This window comes from Macrotis lagotis, chromosome 3, assembly GCF_037893015.1.
Source record: "Macrotis lagotis isolate mMagLag1 chromosome 3, bilby.v1.9.chrom.fasta, whole genome shotgun sequence".
Classification (NCBI taxonomy): domain Eukaryota; kingdom Metazoa; phylum Chordata; class Mammalia; order Peramelemorphia; family Peramelidae; genus Macrotis; species Macrotis lagotis.
The window spans coordinates 211,042,801-211,058,606 of record NC_133660.1 but is presented as its reverse complement, the minus strand read 5'-3'; the positions used below and the strand labels follow the sequence as shown (position 1 = coordinate 211,058,606).

The following is a 15,806-nucleotide window of genomic DNA, read 5'->3' as shown; positions in this document are numbered from 1 at the left end:
GTATATACACATGCATGTTCATAGGCACTTAATGTTTATGAATTATGTTTATGTTATGTGCATGCGTGCACATGTGTGTATTGTACCCTCTTCAGCAGAACACAAACTTCACCAGGCCAGGGACTAACCTGTTCTATCTTAGTCTCAGTGTCTCTCCAAACTAGGGACAATTCCTTACAGTTCTAGAAGTCAAAGACATCTACACACCTGAGGGGAAGCTAGATGACACAGTGGATACAGTGCCAGCCCTGGAGTCAAGAAGACTCATCTTCCCGAGTTCAAATTCGGTCTCAGATACTAACTGTGAGACCGTGGATAAGTCACTTAACCCTGTTTGCCTCAGTTTCCTCATCTGTAAAAGGAGTTGGAGAAGGAAATGGCAAATCACTTTAGTACCTGCCAAGAAAACCCCAAGTGGGGTCACAGCAAGTCAGACACAATTAAAACAACTGAACAATAACAAAACAAACTTAGGTTCCTAGATGCTAGAGACCCACAAACCTGTAGTCCCTCTGGATAAGATTGGTATAGCGCACAGTATCATCCATGCTGCAGCTGACAAGCTGATCGGCCTCGTCCACAGTCATCCTGGATACCTGATTGGTGTGTCCTTTCCCAGCAAAGGAATCATTCTCCCCAGTCTCAGAATCCCAATAATGTGAAAAGTATGTTTAAGGGAAAAAACAGTTAAACTACTGTTTTGGAAGGCATATATCAGCAAATGGATTCCCCTGACTTAAAGTTTGGAGCTCTTTCCTAGCCAGCCAGGTTAGCAGTATCTTACATCTGACAGGTGGAGGCCTTGATCAAAGATGATTGCAAGATAAGGACAAGACAAACATGAGCCCTGTTACAGCTGCTCACCAATATTATGCTCTGTAGGATTAGATGAGGCAAATCCATTTCCTCTTACTTGCTAATTCCCAGTGGTGGTTATTAACATGGAAGAGAATTTGAAACAGAAAGGAAATTTCTGATAGACTAAAAGTGAAGCTTTGGCATGTAATTTCAGCTCTTCAACCCTCACCCCTCCTTTACAGTTGAACAAATGAGGTGGGAGGGGGGGAAGGGTTCAATGACTCCCAAGGTGAACATCTGAGACTGAAACCAAGCTCTGATTCCAGGTCTGGTGCTTGTTCCATTATATCACATAACAGTCGACTAGATAACCTGGCAAGCTGATGTCTCTTCATCACTCTAGGGACACAAAATATAAGAAAGAGTAGGAATGCTGGGGCTCAAGAAATCAGTTCATCTTCGAAAGGATATTAATGTGTCCATCATGGCTCCCAGAATAGATGTATGATTTACCACCGTTTTTATGAACCGTCAAGCACTGGATTGATTTACTGTGGCCCTGTAAAGGAAAAAATAGGACCAGAGTAAGCTGAGCTATGAACATTGTCGGCTAGTCTTTTTTTTCCTCTCTAAATTAATTTTTTTTAGGGGTGGGGGAGAAGAGGAGAGAATGAACACATTCCAGGAAAGTACTTTCTCCTGAATGTGTTCCAAAAACCAGTGTCTTCTTGGAATTTTATACACAAAAGTCTCTAATGTCAATGGTTTATAAAGACATGCTGAGAAGGCAGTCCTACAATGAAGCACTGTCCTAGAATGCAGAGGTCTCCAAATTTGAGGAGTTATTGGCCAGAGAACTGACCAGATGGTCCAAATCAGATTTTTATCAGGTCTACTTATCAACTTAAGACTCCTACAAAACCATTAAATCATTTAATTCACATTTACATTCCTGTTTCTGCTCAGTGTGAGAACTGAATCTACACAATTCCATTGTGTTGGCCATTAGAAATATTTATGGATAGCTGGATTTTTTGGTTCTTCTTTTGGGGGGGGGGGAACGAGTGGATAGAGGAGAGGGAAGAGAAATCATATCATGTATACAAAGTATCCCATGTCCTGAGTCAATCAATGTACAATATAAGAATTGAAAAAACAAATAATCCACCCCCAACCTCAAGGGTTTAAAAATCCTTGAGCTTACTAAACTCTGATGGGGGGTGGGGGGGGGAGATACAGTACTCTAACACTAGAGCTTGAGCATTTGATCTGCCTCAATAAACAATAAGCAAAACTGCATTTGGATCATGTGCGCCAACCTCCTAAGTTAAGGAGAAGCTTGCTGACTGGGGACCCTCGTGCTTAGAACCAGCCACTCAACTGTTTTAGCTTGGCATCATGACCAGTAGAGTGCTGGCTAACAACCAGGATCAGCAACCCCTTAAGTGATGATCTGGCACACCAGGATTTCTTGAAGAGCTTCAGTCTTATTTGTGAATCACATTGGCTTAAAGGGATAGAGATGGAAAGGGAAGAAATGCCCATTTTGATGACATGGGAGAGTCCTATGGATCCTAAGAAGTATAGGATGACTGGACATACCAGCTAACTTAAATTTCTCTAGGAATTCTCCTCAACCCCATCATCCAAACTGGATTTTAATTTCTAATTGTATAGGTTGGCCTTCAATCACTTACTAGATGGGGCTCAAACATTCCACATCTGTCATTCACTAATAACTGTTTAAACAGTAAACTAAGGGGAAGATCTGTGACCTAAGGACCTGAGATTTTGTCAAGGGCCCAAATAAGTCAATCCTATTTTTGAAGAAGATATTCCTCAGCTAAAATCATCAATGACCTACCAACTAAAGGTCAAATTTCTTTGCCCTTCAAAGTCTGGTCTTGTCTGGCCTTTCTAGTTCTGTCTCATACTGGTTTCCCTTCATGCTTTTTATCCTTCTGGCTAAAATCTGACCTCCTAACAAAATCCTGAGCTTTCTTAACTCCATGCTTTTACTTAAACTAATCCCTAGGTCCTCTTTTTTGTCCCTTCTTAATCAAATTAAAATTACTGCCTCGTCTTCTCTCTCCCAAGTACTTGGCTCAAGTCATCCTTCATATGTCTAAAGTGAATTACTGCAAAACTCATCCAGGAGGCCTTGCACCATCACCTGGCCTGCTTCAGCAACCTAAGGACCCCTGGGATTTTGCCAACTATACTCTGTTGCAACTGGAGGACTTCCAATTTTCCCAACACCTGAAATTCCTGTAATGTGTTAGCTTTCTCAATTATATTACAATTCTCAAGTGTAAAGAGTTCTCAATTTTTCCATCTGCATTCCCAGGGACTGGCACTTAATAGAGCTTAATAAATTCTTTCTTCCTTCCATTTATCCATCCATCTCAGTAGAGAATTATGTTTACTTGAACAGACAATGTTTATTGAAATTGAATGAAAGATTGGCTTGTTTAGAATGATTAACTATAAGATTTAGTTTGAAAGGGGGGAACTAAAATTTTCCAGGATCTAGAATTGCCAAGTTAACAAACATTTATTAAGTTTCTACTATATACTGGGCTAAGTATATCTGAAGATACAAAGGCAAAATGACATTGCTTGCCCTCAAGGGACTAACTGGGGAGACAAAAAGAAGACAAAAATGAATAAACAACCAAGGAAGAAATAAAAGGAAATAATTAAAGAGAGAACAACTGTAGGACCTTGCTGGTGGAAATGCCCTAAAGCTACTTGAAACATTCAGGTTCTCTTGGGATAGAAGGGGAGAAGAAAGGAATTCCTCTGCTTTAAATGCCACTGTCCCAGGGCAGTCCTTTACCTTGATAACTCGGAGTGGCTTGTTGGGGTTGTTTTTGTCCAGGTAGTTGATATATCCAGAAAGAGAAATGCTTATTAAGTGGTCCTTCTGCCACAAGCATCCCAGCTGCTGATCCAACACGTTGGAGCCCATGTTAAATGTACTGACCACTGAGCTAGCACCAACATCCCAAATCTTAGAAGTTTTGTCTCCAGAAGCAGAAAGCAAATGGCTGCTGTCGGGGCTCCAGCTAATCTACAAAGTCAAGAATGAACTGTTGTATTAAAAATGGGTCTATGATTCCCAAAAGCCTATAATGAGTTATCAGCTACTTCAGAGGTGCCCCAAGTCCAACCCATGGCTGATCACATCAGTGTCCTCTTTAGAGCACCCTCCAGGGTGGGGGAACATAGTTCCAATTGCACTTTGAAAAAAAAATCACCTGTGCATCATAAACATTTTGGTCTCAGGGTCTCCTCAGACATTTTAAAATTAGTGATGATCCTCAAGCAGCTTTTGATTTTGAGGGTTATATTTACTGACATTTAATGCATAAAAAATTTAAATGTTTTATTATTTAAATTTTTTTTAAATTTTTAAAAAAATTTTGCAATGGTATTAAGTGACTTGCCCAAGGTCACACAGCTCGGTGATTATTAAGTGTCTGAGGTTGGATTTGAACTCAGGTCCTCCTGACTCCAGGGCTAGTGACCCACCTAGCTGCCCCAAATGCGATCATTTCGAAATGTTTTAACTGTGTAGACTCCTGAACCCAGAGAGGGTGATTCTAACTTCATACTTTAAGAACTACTATTGCAAATTCAAGTTTAACTCATTTTAAGGAGGAAAAAAGAGGCCTAGGCCAGTGAAAGAGTTGAGCTGGGATTGGAATTCAGCCTTCTCAGCCCCCAGTCATCTTTTCATATCTTATTTAATTCTCTCAAAGTTGTATTCTATTGTCAGAATACAGCTTTCATAACCTTCCAAAAATTAATACAACTGAAAAATGTAGTACTTACAGCATAAATTCCCCCATCGTGAGCCTTGCTTCCTCCTAGTGCACAAACTTTCTCTCCAGTCTTTCCATCATAGATGAAAATCTTGTAAGATAAAACAAAAGTAAGTCACGTTAGTAGTAGGGTCCTAAAATAAGATTTAGATTACTCTTAAATTCCTTCATCATTACACTTAAGAGATGACCTAATCTGAACTCCCTAATAAGAAGTAATTCCCTCAAATATGTGCAACATGTAAGAATTTGAATTTCACATTATGTAAAATCGAAATATTTGTGTCTTAACTATCTTACTGATACACTAAGCATATCACAGAGGTTTTCCAACTAGAAAGAAAAAGATTTATTCTTAAATTTCTTAATTAAAGAAAACAATAACTTTATGAAAGTAATGACAGTTTTTTAAAAGTAAGTTGTATTTTCTCTAATAAGGAAGCAAGGCAAGTTACCTGGCCATCGGCACTTGCTGTGGCAAATCTATTACCATCTGGAGAGAACCTAACACAGTTGACAAATCGGCCGTGGTCCTGCAGAAAACATTCAAGTTTAGAAGATTTTAGAAACCTAGAATTAAGTTAAAATTTAAAAGTTTTAAATTAGCATAAAAAAAAGCTTTGTGGTCATCACACTTCAATCACAAGAGAATTGAGAATGGTTTTAAAGATAACTGGGCCTTACTATGAGATTCACCATTAGCTAGAAAACAGCTCTAATTAAAGAATTTTACAAGGTCCCCCCTGTATACAGACTATGTAGAATGATAGAGGTGGAAGGGACTTAAGAAAGAGAATCCAATCCAAGCTTCTTGTTACCCAGGAAAAGAAACTGAATACACAAAGATGATGTTAACTTGTTCAATATCAGGAGTCAGTAATAGAGATGGCACATCTTTTGGCTTCAGCTGTATTGCTTTTCAACTAAGTCTCCAAAAACTTCTACCTAAAGAAGCATTTCCCCCCAAAAACCATTCACAAGTTCCTCTCACAGCTACTCCCTGCCTCTATTGTCTCTAACTAAAGACTGGTTGATGTTGGGTGTTTGGCCAAGACTTCAGTAATTTGGCCTCTTTTATCTTAATTACCAAAGCCGATGGTTAATTAATGCTAATTGGCGGAGGAAAAAGAAAACTAATTCAAAGTGTTGCCACTGTTCCAAAGAATCTATTTCCTTACAGGTACAAATCATGTTATCTGTAGTTAGATAGTCCCCAGCTAACCAGCAAAAGAGAGATTTTTAGCAACTGTGTACTGGAACTATAAATAATAGTTTTCATGGAGAAAGGTTTTTGTGGACTAGCCTAGGAATCAAATTACTAGTGATGACTGTGTTAAAAGTATATTCTCAGTTCCAAAGAATTCAAACAAACGTTTTTCTTTTTTGAAGATGAGGGGGTTGGGAGAACCCATTAATAAGATATTTACACAGAATCGCAAAGAACTACACATCTTATTTGAATTTCACAATCACTTTGTAAATGCCAAATGTATGCTTGCCAAAAAGACAATTTTATAGAGAGCTCACAGAGAGCAAGTGTGTTGGAAGAAGTGATACACAGACACCCTGGCACAGGACTGCCCAGCATGGAATGCCCTCATCAGAGAGGGTGCTGGGCTTTATGAACAAGGCAGAATTGAAGCAGCTCAAAGGAAATGTGAGATGTGTAAGCTTAGAACACCCACTCCAGGTGTTCATCTGGACTATTTGTGCCCCACCTGTGGTGGAGCATTCTGAGCTCATGTTGTTCTGATCAGCCACAGGCAGAGACACTGTAACTTGTCTCTAACACACTGTTGTCATTTTAGCCTTCTTCCATCAGGAAGGACAAAAACTCAACCAATATATCTTATCTCATTTAACTCTCACAACCACCTTGTGAGGTAGATTTGTAAGATTTATTTATAATCACTAACAGGTTAAAAGATTCCCAATGGTTCTCTAAAATAATAAATGCTAGAGGCTGATCTTTCCTGGTTCAAAGTCCATGGCTCTTTTGACTACATTGTTTCACCAAGTGTTGGGGATGGTTAGATATCAGAGGGGGTAGATTTAGGCTTAATACAATTAAGTTTCCTAACAATTAGAATTATTCAAAAATGAAATGAACTATATGTTCCAATAAATAGCAAGTTCATCATCATTCACTGACACTGGAGATCTTTAGGTCACTTGTTGGGGATGCCATGGGATTTCTGTTGTACATTAAGAGCTGGGAGATGACCTGTAAGGTTCCTGTCATCTTGAAGATCCTCTGACTTCCAAGAAAACTTTTGATTTCTGATATCTGGACATCACAGTCATTCCCCACTACAAACTAAACTCTCTTCCTTGTGGTAAAGAAAAACTAAGCAAAAAAAAAATACATAAAATATTATACAGCCACATTGACAACTCTTATACTATTTTTCCACCACGAGAGAGGATGTGTTTATTATCTCTTTTTCAGAACCCTCTCTGGTCTTTCCATCACTCAGACCTCTTGAGTTAAAAATCTGACGTCAGATCCTACTAGCTGTGTGATCCAGGACAAATCCGTTAACCTGTCTGCTTTGGTTTCTTCATGAGTAAAATGTAGATAACAGAAGGACCTGCCTCCTAGGATTGTTGTCAATCAAATCATAAAGTTGAGTGCTTAGCACATAGTAAGCTCTCTATAAACGTTAGGTATTATTATTTATTCTATTCCTTGTGTAAAAGGGGGCTTAACCCATTTAGCTACTTTGGGGGGGGGGGTAACTCCAAAAGCTATCGAGAGTGACTGGTCTCCTTCCCAACTCCATTAGTAGAGACTGCCATCTTTGCAGTCAAACTATAGAGCCCAAACCTCCCATTTTCATTTGTCTTTTTTAACCATTAATTTTCAACACTTTCTCATGAGTCAGTTATAGTTGCCAATCTTTTAAAAACTTACTATCCCCTGACTGCTTCTCTCCTGAGTCATATGTGTATGCACACAAATGCATATTGGGGGGGGGGGGGACTGTGAGAGTTAATGGAGCAGGAGCTGTTCTAAAGAGATTGTCTAAATCTTGTTTCCTTTCCAAAAGAGTTTTATGATCTTGTGTGGTTTTAAACAACTTATCTCCACTTTAGCTAACGTGAATAGTACATTATAAATTAGTAAGTTATTTCAGTAATATCGCCATTTTATTATGTTGGAACAGCCCAAACAAGAATTTGTTTGTCTCCTTTTATTTCAATCAAAAGTACATTGTATTATTTATAGAAATCTTTCATGAATGGTATAGCAGGTTAGCTCCCACCTATCTTATCCATTTTTGGTTATTTTAAATGGAAATTCTCATAGTATTCTTTCAATTCATAATAAAAGCATTTGAAATTTGTCCAAATTACATTTAAATTGTAAACAGTAGGGTTCATATTTATGCCACTAAACTAATAAATTATTTAAACTAGTCTTAAAAAAAGAACAAATCAAGTTTGATAACTTCAGTGGAATGGTTTTTGCCTGGATGTTTTTCCTTTACTATAAAGGTTCACTGTTTGGTTAGTTGTTTATTTTGGGGGTGGTGATAGGAAAAAAGAGAAACTTGCTGTTGGAAAAATTAACCAAGTGAGTAAATAAGACATAGGAACAGAATTTATTATTCAAAGTACAATTTTCAATATATGAAGCCTAAAATAACCTTTCAAAGAAGTCACATTATGTTTCTATTTGAGTGTGATACCATTGCTCTACAATAATACATAACACTGTTTCTTCTGAAAGGAAAGTCTCCTGTAAGGAAAACTTTGTCCTTGGAAACCCTATCATTTCAACTCCTACACAGGAGATTTAATTTCATGTATATTTTTTCTTGTAACATTATGGAATGCCTCTCATTTAAGAAGTTGAAAATAAAATTTTTCTTAAATCATAGGGAAGATAGGAGATGAAACTAATTCAGACCAATACTTATTAAGAACCTACTAGGGGTGGCTAGGTGGCGCAGTGGATAGAGCACTGGTCCTGGAGTCAGGAGTACCTGAATTCAAATCCAGCTTCAGACACTTCATAATTAATTACCTAGCTGTGTGGCCTTGGGCAAGCCACTTTAACCCCATTGCCTTTCCAAAAAGAAAAAAAAAACCCAAACTGAAAAAAACCAATAGAAACCTTAAAAAAAAAAAAAAGAAAAAACCTACTATATATTAAACATTACAAAAAAAAGGAAAAAAAACCCCACATTTCCTAAAACAAGACAGCATAGAAAAACATCGTAAGGAACTATGTTTGGGCAATACATGCAATAAACATTTAATGAATACTTGTTCCCTGACAAAAACCTTCCACAGAAATCTATCATTAGACCCAGATGAAGGGGCAGGGAAGCTCTGCAACTAAACCAGGGCTTCCCTAATATAGTGGGCACTCAGCTTCTCTCCCCAATAGTATGCCAGCCACAAGCTGATTTTCTCCAAGCATAAATCCACATGCTTCTATCTTCAATTATTACCCCAAGTCCATTAGTCTTACATTTACTTGGACTTTCTCCTGGCCTCAACTCCCATCATGCCACACTAGCCCTTTGTGCCACCTGAACTAGATAGATTACTTGGTGATTCACTGAGCCCACCCCAAAGTTGCCTATTTCTCATGTTCTGGATCACAATGTAGCTTCACCCTGGGGCTAAATTTTAGATATTTTAGGGTCCAGCTCAGATTCCACCTTCAGGGTGTCCCCAGTCCAAAGTAATCTCATGTCACACCTTCTAAGAGGATACAGTCAATTCCACTCCTGAGGAGCTTTAATTGTTAACTCTCAACTAGACCATCAGCTTCTGGGGCACAGGGTCAAGGAGGAGGTATAAGAGGATCAGGAGGGGGAGGATGATGATGATGTCACTCAAATACCAAACATCTCAAATCCAGAGAAGCTTTAGAGGCAGGTGAGTGGCACAATGAATAGATAATTCTACTAAACCATATAATTTTCTCATACTTTCACATCTTCCCATAGACTTTTGCCCCTACTTCCAAAGCACAACTAGGGTGCATTATCTCAGAATTCCTACCTTTCTTCAAATGTTTGATAGATAGAAATCACTTCTAAATGCTGCCCCCCCCCCAATTCACTTATGGTTTCTTCAATATTTCTGACAATGAATTACTTAAACTTTTTATTTTAATGTTCTATTGCTAGGGACACAAACGTCAGGTTTTAGGGTACATGATTAAGTGAAATTGCTTCTAATAATTTCCTTTATTTCATTTGTTGTGATCTTTCTGACTTTTATAATAGCATTTTATTTCCCCCCAAAAAACCATTAGCTAAAGGTTTTATCTATGCTATCGTGCTACCCTACAAACTCTTAATTTGATTTATCATTAAGTTCTGCCTCCTCCCAATTTCTAGCTTCTGCCTTCCTCCAAATCAGGGCTGTCCAACTTACTTTTTAAAGAAATTTATTTAAGGCAGTGGGGTTAAGTGACTTGCCCAAGGTCACACAGCTAGGCAATTAAGTGTCTGAGGCTGCATTTGAATTCAGATCCTCTTGACTCCAGGGCCAGTGCTCTATCCATTGTGCCACCTAGCTGCCCCTGTCCAACTTACTTTTAAAAGTTTTTATTCAAACAATAGACATTTCTTTATTATACAATGGCTGTAAGACAGCATAAAATCAAATATTTGTCTAACTTCCAGTCATATCCAGTTTAAAATACAATAGAAATGTTGAACAAAATAAAATCACAAATTAAATTAACTATGTGGCACACTCCAATTTCACATAAATGTTATCACAGGTCTACACCAGAAACAATTTTTTTTTTAAAAAACCCAAGATTGATAAGGAACAAATACACAACACTAATAGTCATTCACCAATAATAAAATTGTTAAAGGATACCAAGTTTTCAAAAGAAATGCAAACTTCAGGTGACCATATAAGATTACCAACCCCCCATTCTCACAAATACTAACAGAAATGTAGGTATTAACAACTTTTGGGTTTTACCTATGTGATGGTAGGCCTACCCTGTTGGTGAAGATGTGAACCAGAGCAACCATTTATACACACACACACACACACACACACATATACATATATATGTATATATGTAAATGTGTGTGTGTGTATGTGTGTGTATATATATATATATATATATCATTTAACTCTGTGACCTCATAATAGCGGGAGTCACATTCCAAAGAATTCAAAGTCAGAAACAAAGCTCGATTATACCCCCCCAAATATTAACAGTCTTCAGTGCTGTCAAAGAACTAGCTCTAGAACTAGAATCTGAATGGACCAAAATGGCCTTAATCCAAGCCAGGTCTCCCTCTCATTTCACAGATGAGGAATCTGGCTTAAGGGACTTGTCCAAGGTCACATGGGTGGCATTGGAGGGAATTTAAATCCAGTTTTTCTGGATCCAGAAGCACTGCTCCTTCCACTGTGCACTTCACTTGCCTCCCTATTTGTTCGAAAATTGCTGAAAACGGCAAATAAATGCTAAATAAATGATGAATATGAGAAATTTGGAGAAATGGGGAAAGACTGGTCTGCACAGATATGAAGAGAAATCAAAGTAGACTAAAAATGGCTACAACAATGGAAATGAAAGGATAATAAATAGCAATTTTGAGTAACTTAAAAAAAAAGATCCCCCCCAATGAAACAAAACCCTTTTTCTAGGCATATCTGGGAAGTAGGGGAATAATAAAGAGAGAAATTGTCAATTGAGATTGTTATATTAAGAATTTATTCTTCATTCCCCCCCTTTTGTCATGAGTGGGTTCCACATTAAGGAAAGGGGAGAGGTTTTTTCTTCCTCACCAAGAAACAACACCATATAAAAAAAGAAAACACTTCAGAACCTCAAGTATATTCTATTGTCATTGAAAAGTGCTCTGGGTGGTGGGGAAAACTACAGACTTCTAGAAGGGTGAAAATAAACTATATGATTGAGAGGTAAGGAAAGACCAGTGGCATTCATCTCCACTCAACCCATTTTTCTACACATGAAAAAACTGAAATCCAGCCAGGTGAAACAAGAGTCTCCAAAGTCAGACTGCTGAGGAACTGGGTCTCTTCCCTTCTTCATCCAGAGTTTTCATTGCACCACACTGCTCTGGACTGAGTGGCAAGCAGTTGGTAATTCTAGGGTCAATCTTACTCTTTGGTCAGAATAACTACCTACTGGGGCAGCTAGGTGGTGTAGTGGCCCTGGAGTCAGGAGTACCAGGGTTCAAATCCAGCCTCAGACACTTGATAATTACCTAGCTGTGTGGCCTTGGACAAGCCACTTAACCCCATTAGCCTTGCAAAATCCTAAAAAAAAAAAAGAAAAGAAAAAAGAAAAAAAATCTGAGTGGACAGATGGAAAGACTTGCTGGTGGAGGAGCCCGGGAGGCCAGTGTCACTTGTCTGAAGAACATACAGAAGGGGGGAAAGGAGTCAAAGATTGGAAATGGAGGAGGGGGCTAGATTAGGAAGAAATTGCTCAGCTTCAGAGGCTGTTTCCTTGGTTATAAAACAGGAATAATTCACTGCTTATGCTTTATCTACTTAACAGGATTGTAACAAGGAATAAATCAAACAGAATTTCTGAAACCTGAAGCGTGCAAAAAAATTCGGGCAGAATCATGAAGGAAAAAGAAAAGACATTTACTATTCTTTTGTTGTGGAAAAAGGCCATGCTCTGCACTCTTTTTGAAGGCCAACATGCTATACCTTAAAGATAAGTGGGACAATCTGCTATGAAAAGAGATTTAGTTAAGAAAAGAAAATCAAGAGCTAAGAAAAGATCTTGAGGCTCTCTTCCTCATAGGCTAAGCTGCTTTTTTCCTTAAAAAGCAGGAAAGCTACAGAGACTTGATGGGCTCAGGGACTTAAGACTCCAGTCCTGATCCAGCTTCCTGGCTGCCTAGTTCTTGGAAGGACCCTTTCAGACCCAAAGAAGTGAATGGACTTAGTCCAAGTTAGGCAGTGAGTTCATACAAGTTCTAGATTAGAATGCAGGCTTTTGAATACTTAGCCTCCTCTCCCACCACATCTATAACATCCTGTTATCTTCCCTTTAATTATCAAATTTTTTTTTTGCTTTTCAAATGAATTCTTCCTTACTTAAGCCAGGAAGTCTAGGTGATAACGGCTACCAAGGAGCCCAGGGAGAAACTGGTGGGCCATGGCCATAAAATTAGAGCCAACCCTGGAAAAGATTATTGTTACAGAATTCTAATCAGTAAAGAAACTTAAAATGTTGAAGTTCTTAGCAAGTCACAGATAATAGATTGGCCTCTGTATTCCTCCTGATGCCTTGGGAAGTTTCTTGTTCAGCCATTTCATACTTTGGGACCCCATTTGGGGTTTTCTTGGCAGAGATATTGGGAGTGGTTTGTCGTTTCTTTCTCCAGATCATTTTAGAGGTGAGGAAACTGAGGCAAACAGGGTTAAGTGACCTGACCAGAGTCACACAGTTACTAAGTGTCTGAAGCTATATTTGAACTCAGGAATTCCTGACTAGGATAGGCTTAGAGTTCTATTCACTCAGCTACCTAGCTTACCTTTAGAGAAGTTACTGTCATATAATCTAACCCTCTCACTTAAAAAGACCAGAAAAGCAAATTGCACAAAGTACAAAAATTAGCAAAGAAAAAAATTAAAAATGGTAATAAAGTAAGGGAAGACCCAGGAAGTTACGTCTTTGATGATTTAAGAAATTTTTAAAAATATTTTTCTTATTTCTAGTTGTTAAACCCAAATTATAAATATGCAAGCCCTATTTATACCCATAAGGCCAACAGTTAATAGCCACAGAGCTCCTGGGATTTAAATTATTTTTGCTCTAGCTTTACTTGGGGGAAAAAACTCAGTCATCTCACTTTCCCTTTAAGGCAGAATGGAAAACTTGAGACCACAACAGTTTGGGAATGAGCAGGGGAAGGGAGAGGTATGTTTCAAAAAAGGGAATTGAAGAAAAAAAACTCTTGTATGTATAAGATAATCATGATGAAGAAAGTTCCTTCTTGGCAAAAAGATTACTATATCTTGGGGAAAATGTGGACATCTTCAAGTTGACCTCTACTCAGTCCCCAAAGTAGGAAAAAAAAGTCATAGAAGATGTAGGAGCTATTTTCTTTTCTTACCCACATCTCTTATTTCCATTAAATAAATAAGGAAGACAATATAACAAAGTGGGGCATCATGCTGTATTCAGGAGCAAAAATTGCCACAGAAAGAAATATCAATGGCAGCAGTATCAGAAAGACACAAATTCAAATCTAGCCTAAATGATTAACTTTGGCACTCTAAGAAAATCTGTCTGCCTCAGTTTCTTCATATATAAAATAAGGGGGGGAAGATTTATCCTAGATCACTTCTGAAGTCCTTTCCTGCTTGAGCTCTATGATTCCCCACCTGAAACACAAGCTTACAAATAAATCCAAGCTTCCTGCTATGAAAATGGACCCTGGCAGTTCAGATGACGGTTGGACATGTCCACTTCACAGCCTGGGGCTGATCTCCAGGCACTCTCCTCAAGGGGCTCCTTCCAGGAAACTCTTCCCATCAGGCCAGGGTAGTCAGGACTCAATTCCAGATGAGCCCAAGGCTGACGTTGAGTTCCCTCAAATAGCTTACAGCAGAGCTGAATACTTAAGTGTCCTAATCACCAAAAAAAGCAAATGCTAAAGATAGCCCTGTTGGTCAGAGGAAGGGCTTCATGTCCCAAGGATTGGGCAGTCAGGAGCAGGAGGCTGGCCTCTGTCTTGGGACAGCCTCTCAGCCACTTCCTCCCTTTTCCTGACAGACACCTCTTTCTTCCCTTTTAAGGTATTTTCTTTGATTCTGAGATTATCATTTTTCTACCTGTCACTTTTTGGAAGGCAGAAATGTATTTTTATCAACTTCAAGCAGTACCTCAAAGATACTGCCCCCAAACTGCCCAGATCAGATCCCTTCTCAAAGGAAATAGGAGGAAAAGGATCATAGATTTAGAGCTGGAAAAAAAGGGCATCTAGGCCAATCTGCTCTTTTTACAGATGAGAAAACAGGCTGAGGTGCTGCCTAAAAGGTCCCATGGGAACTAATCTGTAAAGCCAGGTCCTTTGTTTCCAAATTTCGATGGTACCCCCCACACTATTCACCCAATTGTTAATAATGAGGGACTCAGTACTTACACAAATATTTTATATCATAACTGCTGTAGCTTTTAAAAAGTGCTAATTGACTGAACTCCTTAAGGAAGCTTTATCTCCATTTTATATCTTTCCCTATAGCCTAACAAAACATTTTATACATGGCAAGTACCATAAAATGGTTTCCAGAGACAGGAGACATTCATTTAAAATCCCAGGGCCAATAAGTACAATCTGTGAAATTTTAGGCAAGTCTTTAATATGACATAGGGATAAAACCTTTATACTCCATGTCTCATCACAAGGATGTTTCAAGGAGAAGATCTCTTAAAATCCTGATATGAGACTGAAATGACAGGATTTTGTTCTGGTGAAGAAAAAAAACACCGAGGGGTCCAGAAAAGGAGAAGCAGCTGCAAAAAGGCTGCCTACCTAACCACAGGTTCTCCAATCCTTCCTAAAGATGACATACCTGGCAAGGACTCTCAGGGATCATGCTACCCAGCCCCACCACCATCTTTATAAGAGAAAAGTGAGATCCAGAAGTAAAGTGACTGGTTCAAGGACACACAATCCTGGCTTAACAAGGAAGGGGAAAGATGTCTCTCTAACCTTAGGATTGCCTTAAAAAAAAAAAACCTCAACAAAAATAAGAATATGAACTCATCTTTTTTATGACTGGGTTATCCCTTGCTACTATCACCCAAAATAAAAAACAACTCAGTTCTTGACTGAAGAGCTTGAGTTTAGGTTGTTTATATGGAAAGGTTGCACCTCTAATAATACCCAAGACAAATTTCTGCCTCCTTTCATAAAGTGTGACTATACTGCATTCCAAGGACTAAGCAGAATCATGGAAATTCCACATTTAGAGAAAACTGCTAAATCTCAAGACTCCCCCCCAACATTACTCAACAGTTCCAAGGGAGTCAGAGTGTGAATGTGCAAAATCCAAACAGAGCAACCTCATGAGTCAGTTTAAATCAACGGTTCTACCCTCTGTTATGGCAGAAAACATCCAGATTTACCTCTAGCTATCACATTGCTGGGGAAAAGACTTCCTAGTAATTGAAAAAGGGGGGGGGGGGGCTACGTG

The 15,806-nt window shown here is 38.6% G+C and overlaps 1 protein-coding gene across 1 annotated transcript in view; it reads right to left on the bottom strand.

Moving 5' to 3' along the window:
* WDR1 (WD repeat domain 1) overlaps positions 1-15,806 on the bottom strand; it is a 51,286-nt gene that overhangs the window by 12,828 nt on the left and 22,652 nt on the right. The window contains exons 6-10 of the mRNA XM_074229792.1: positions 5,081-5,158; positions 4,636-4,716; positions 3,638-3,871; positions 1,270-1,357; positions 502-658 (exon numbers count right to left, since the gene is read on the bottom strand). Of these exons, the coding sequence (XP_074085893.1) occupies positions 502-658; positions 1,270-1,357; positions 3,638-3,871; positions 4,636-4,716; positions 5,081-5,158 (638 nt within the window). The remainder of the gene's footprint in view (positions 1-501; positions 659-1,269; positions 1,358-3,637; positions 3,872-4,635; positions 4,717-5,080; positions 5,159-15,806) is intronic.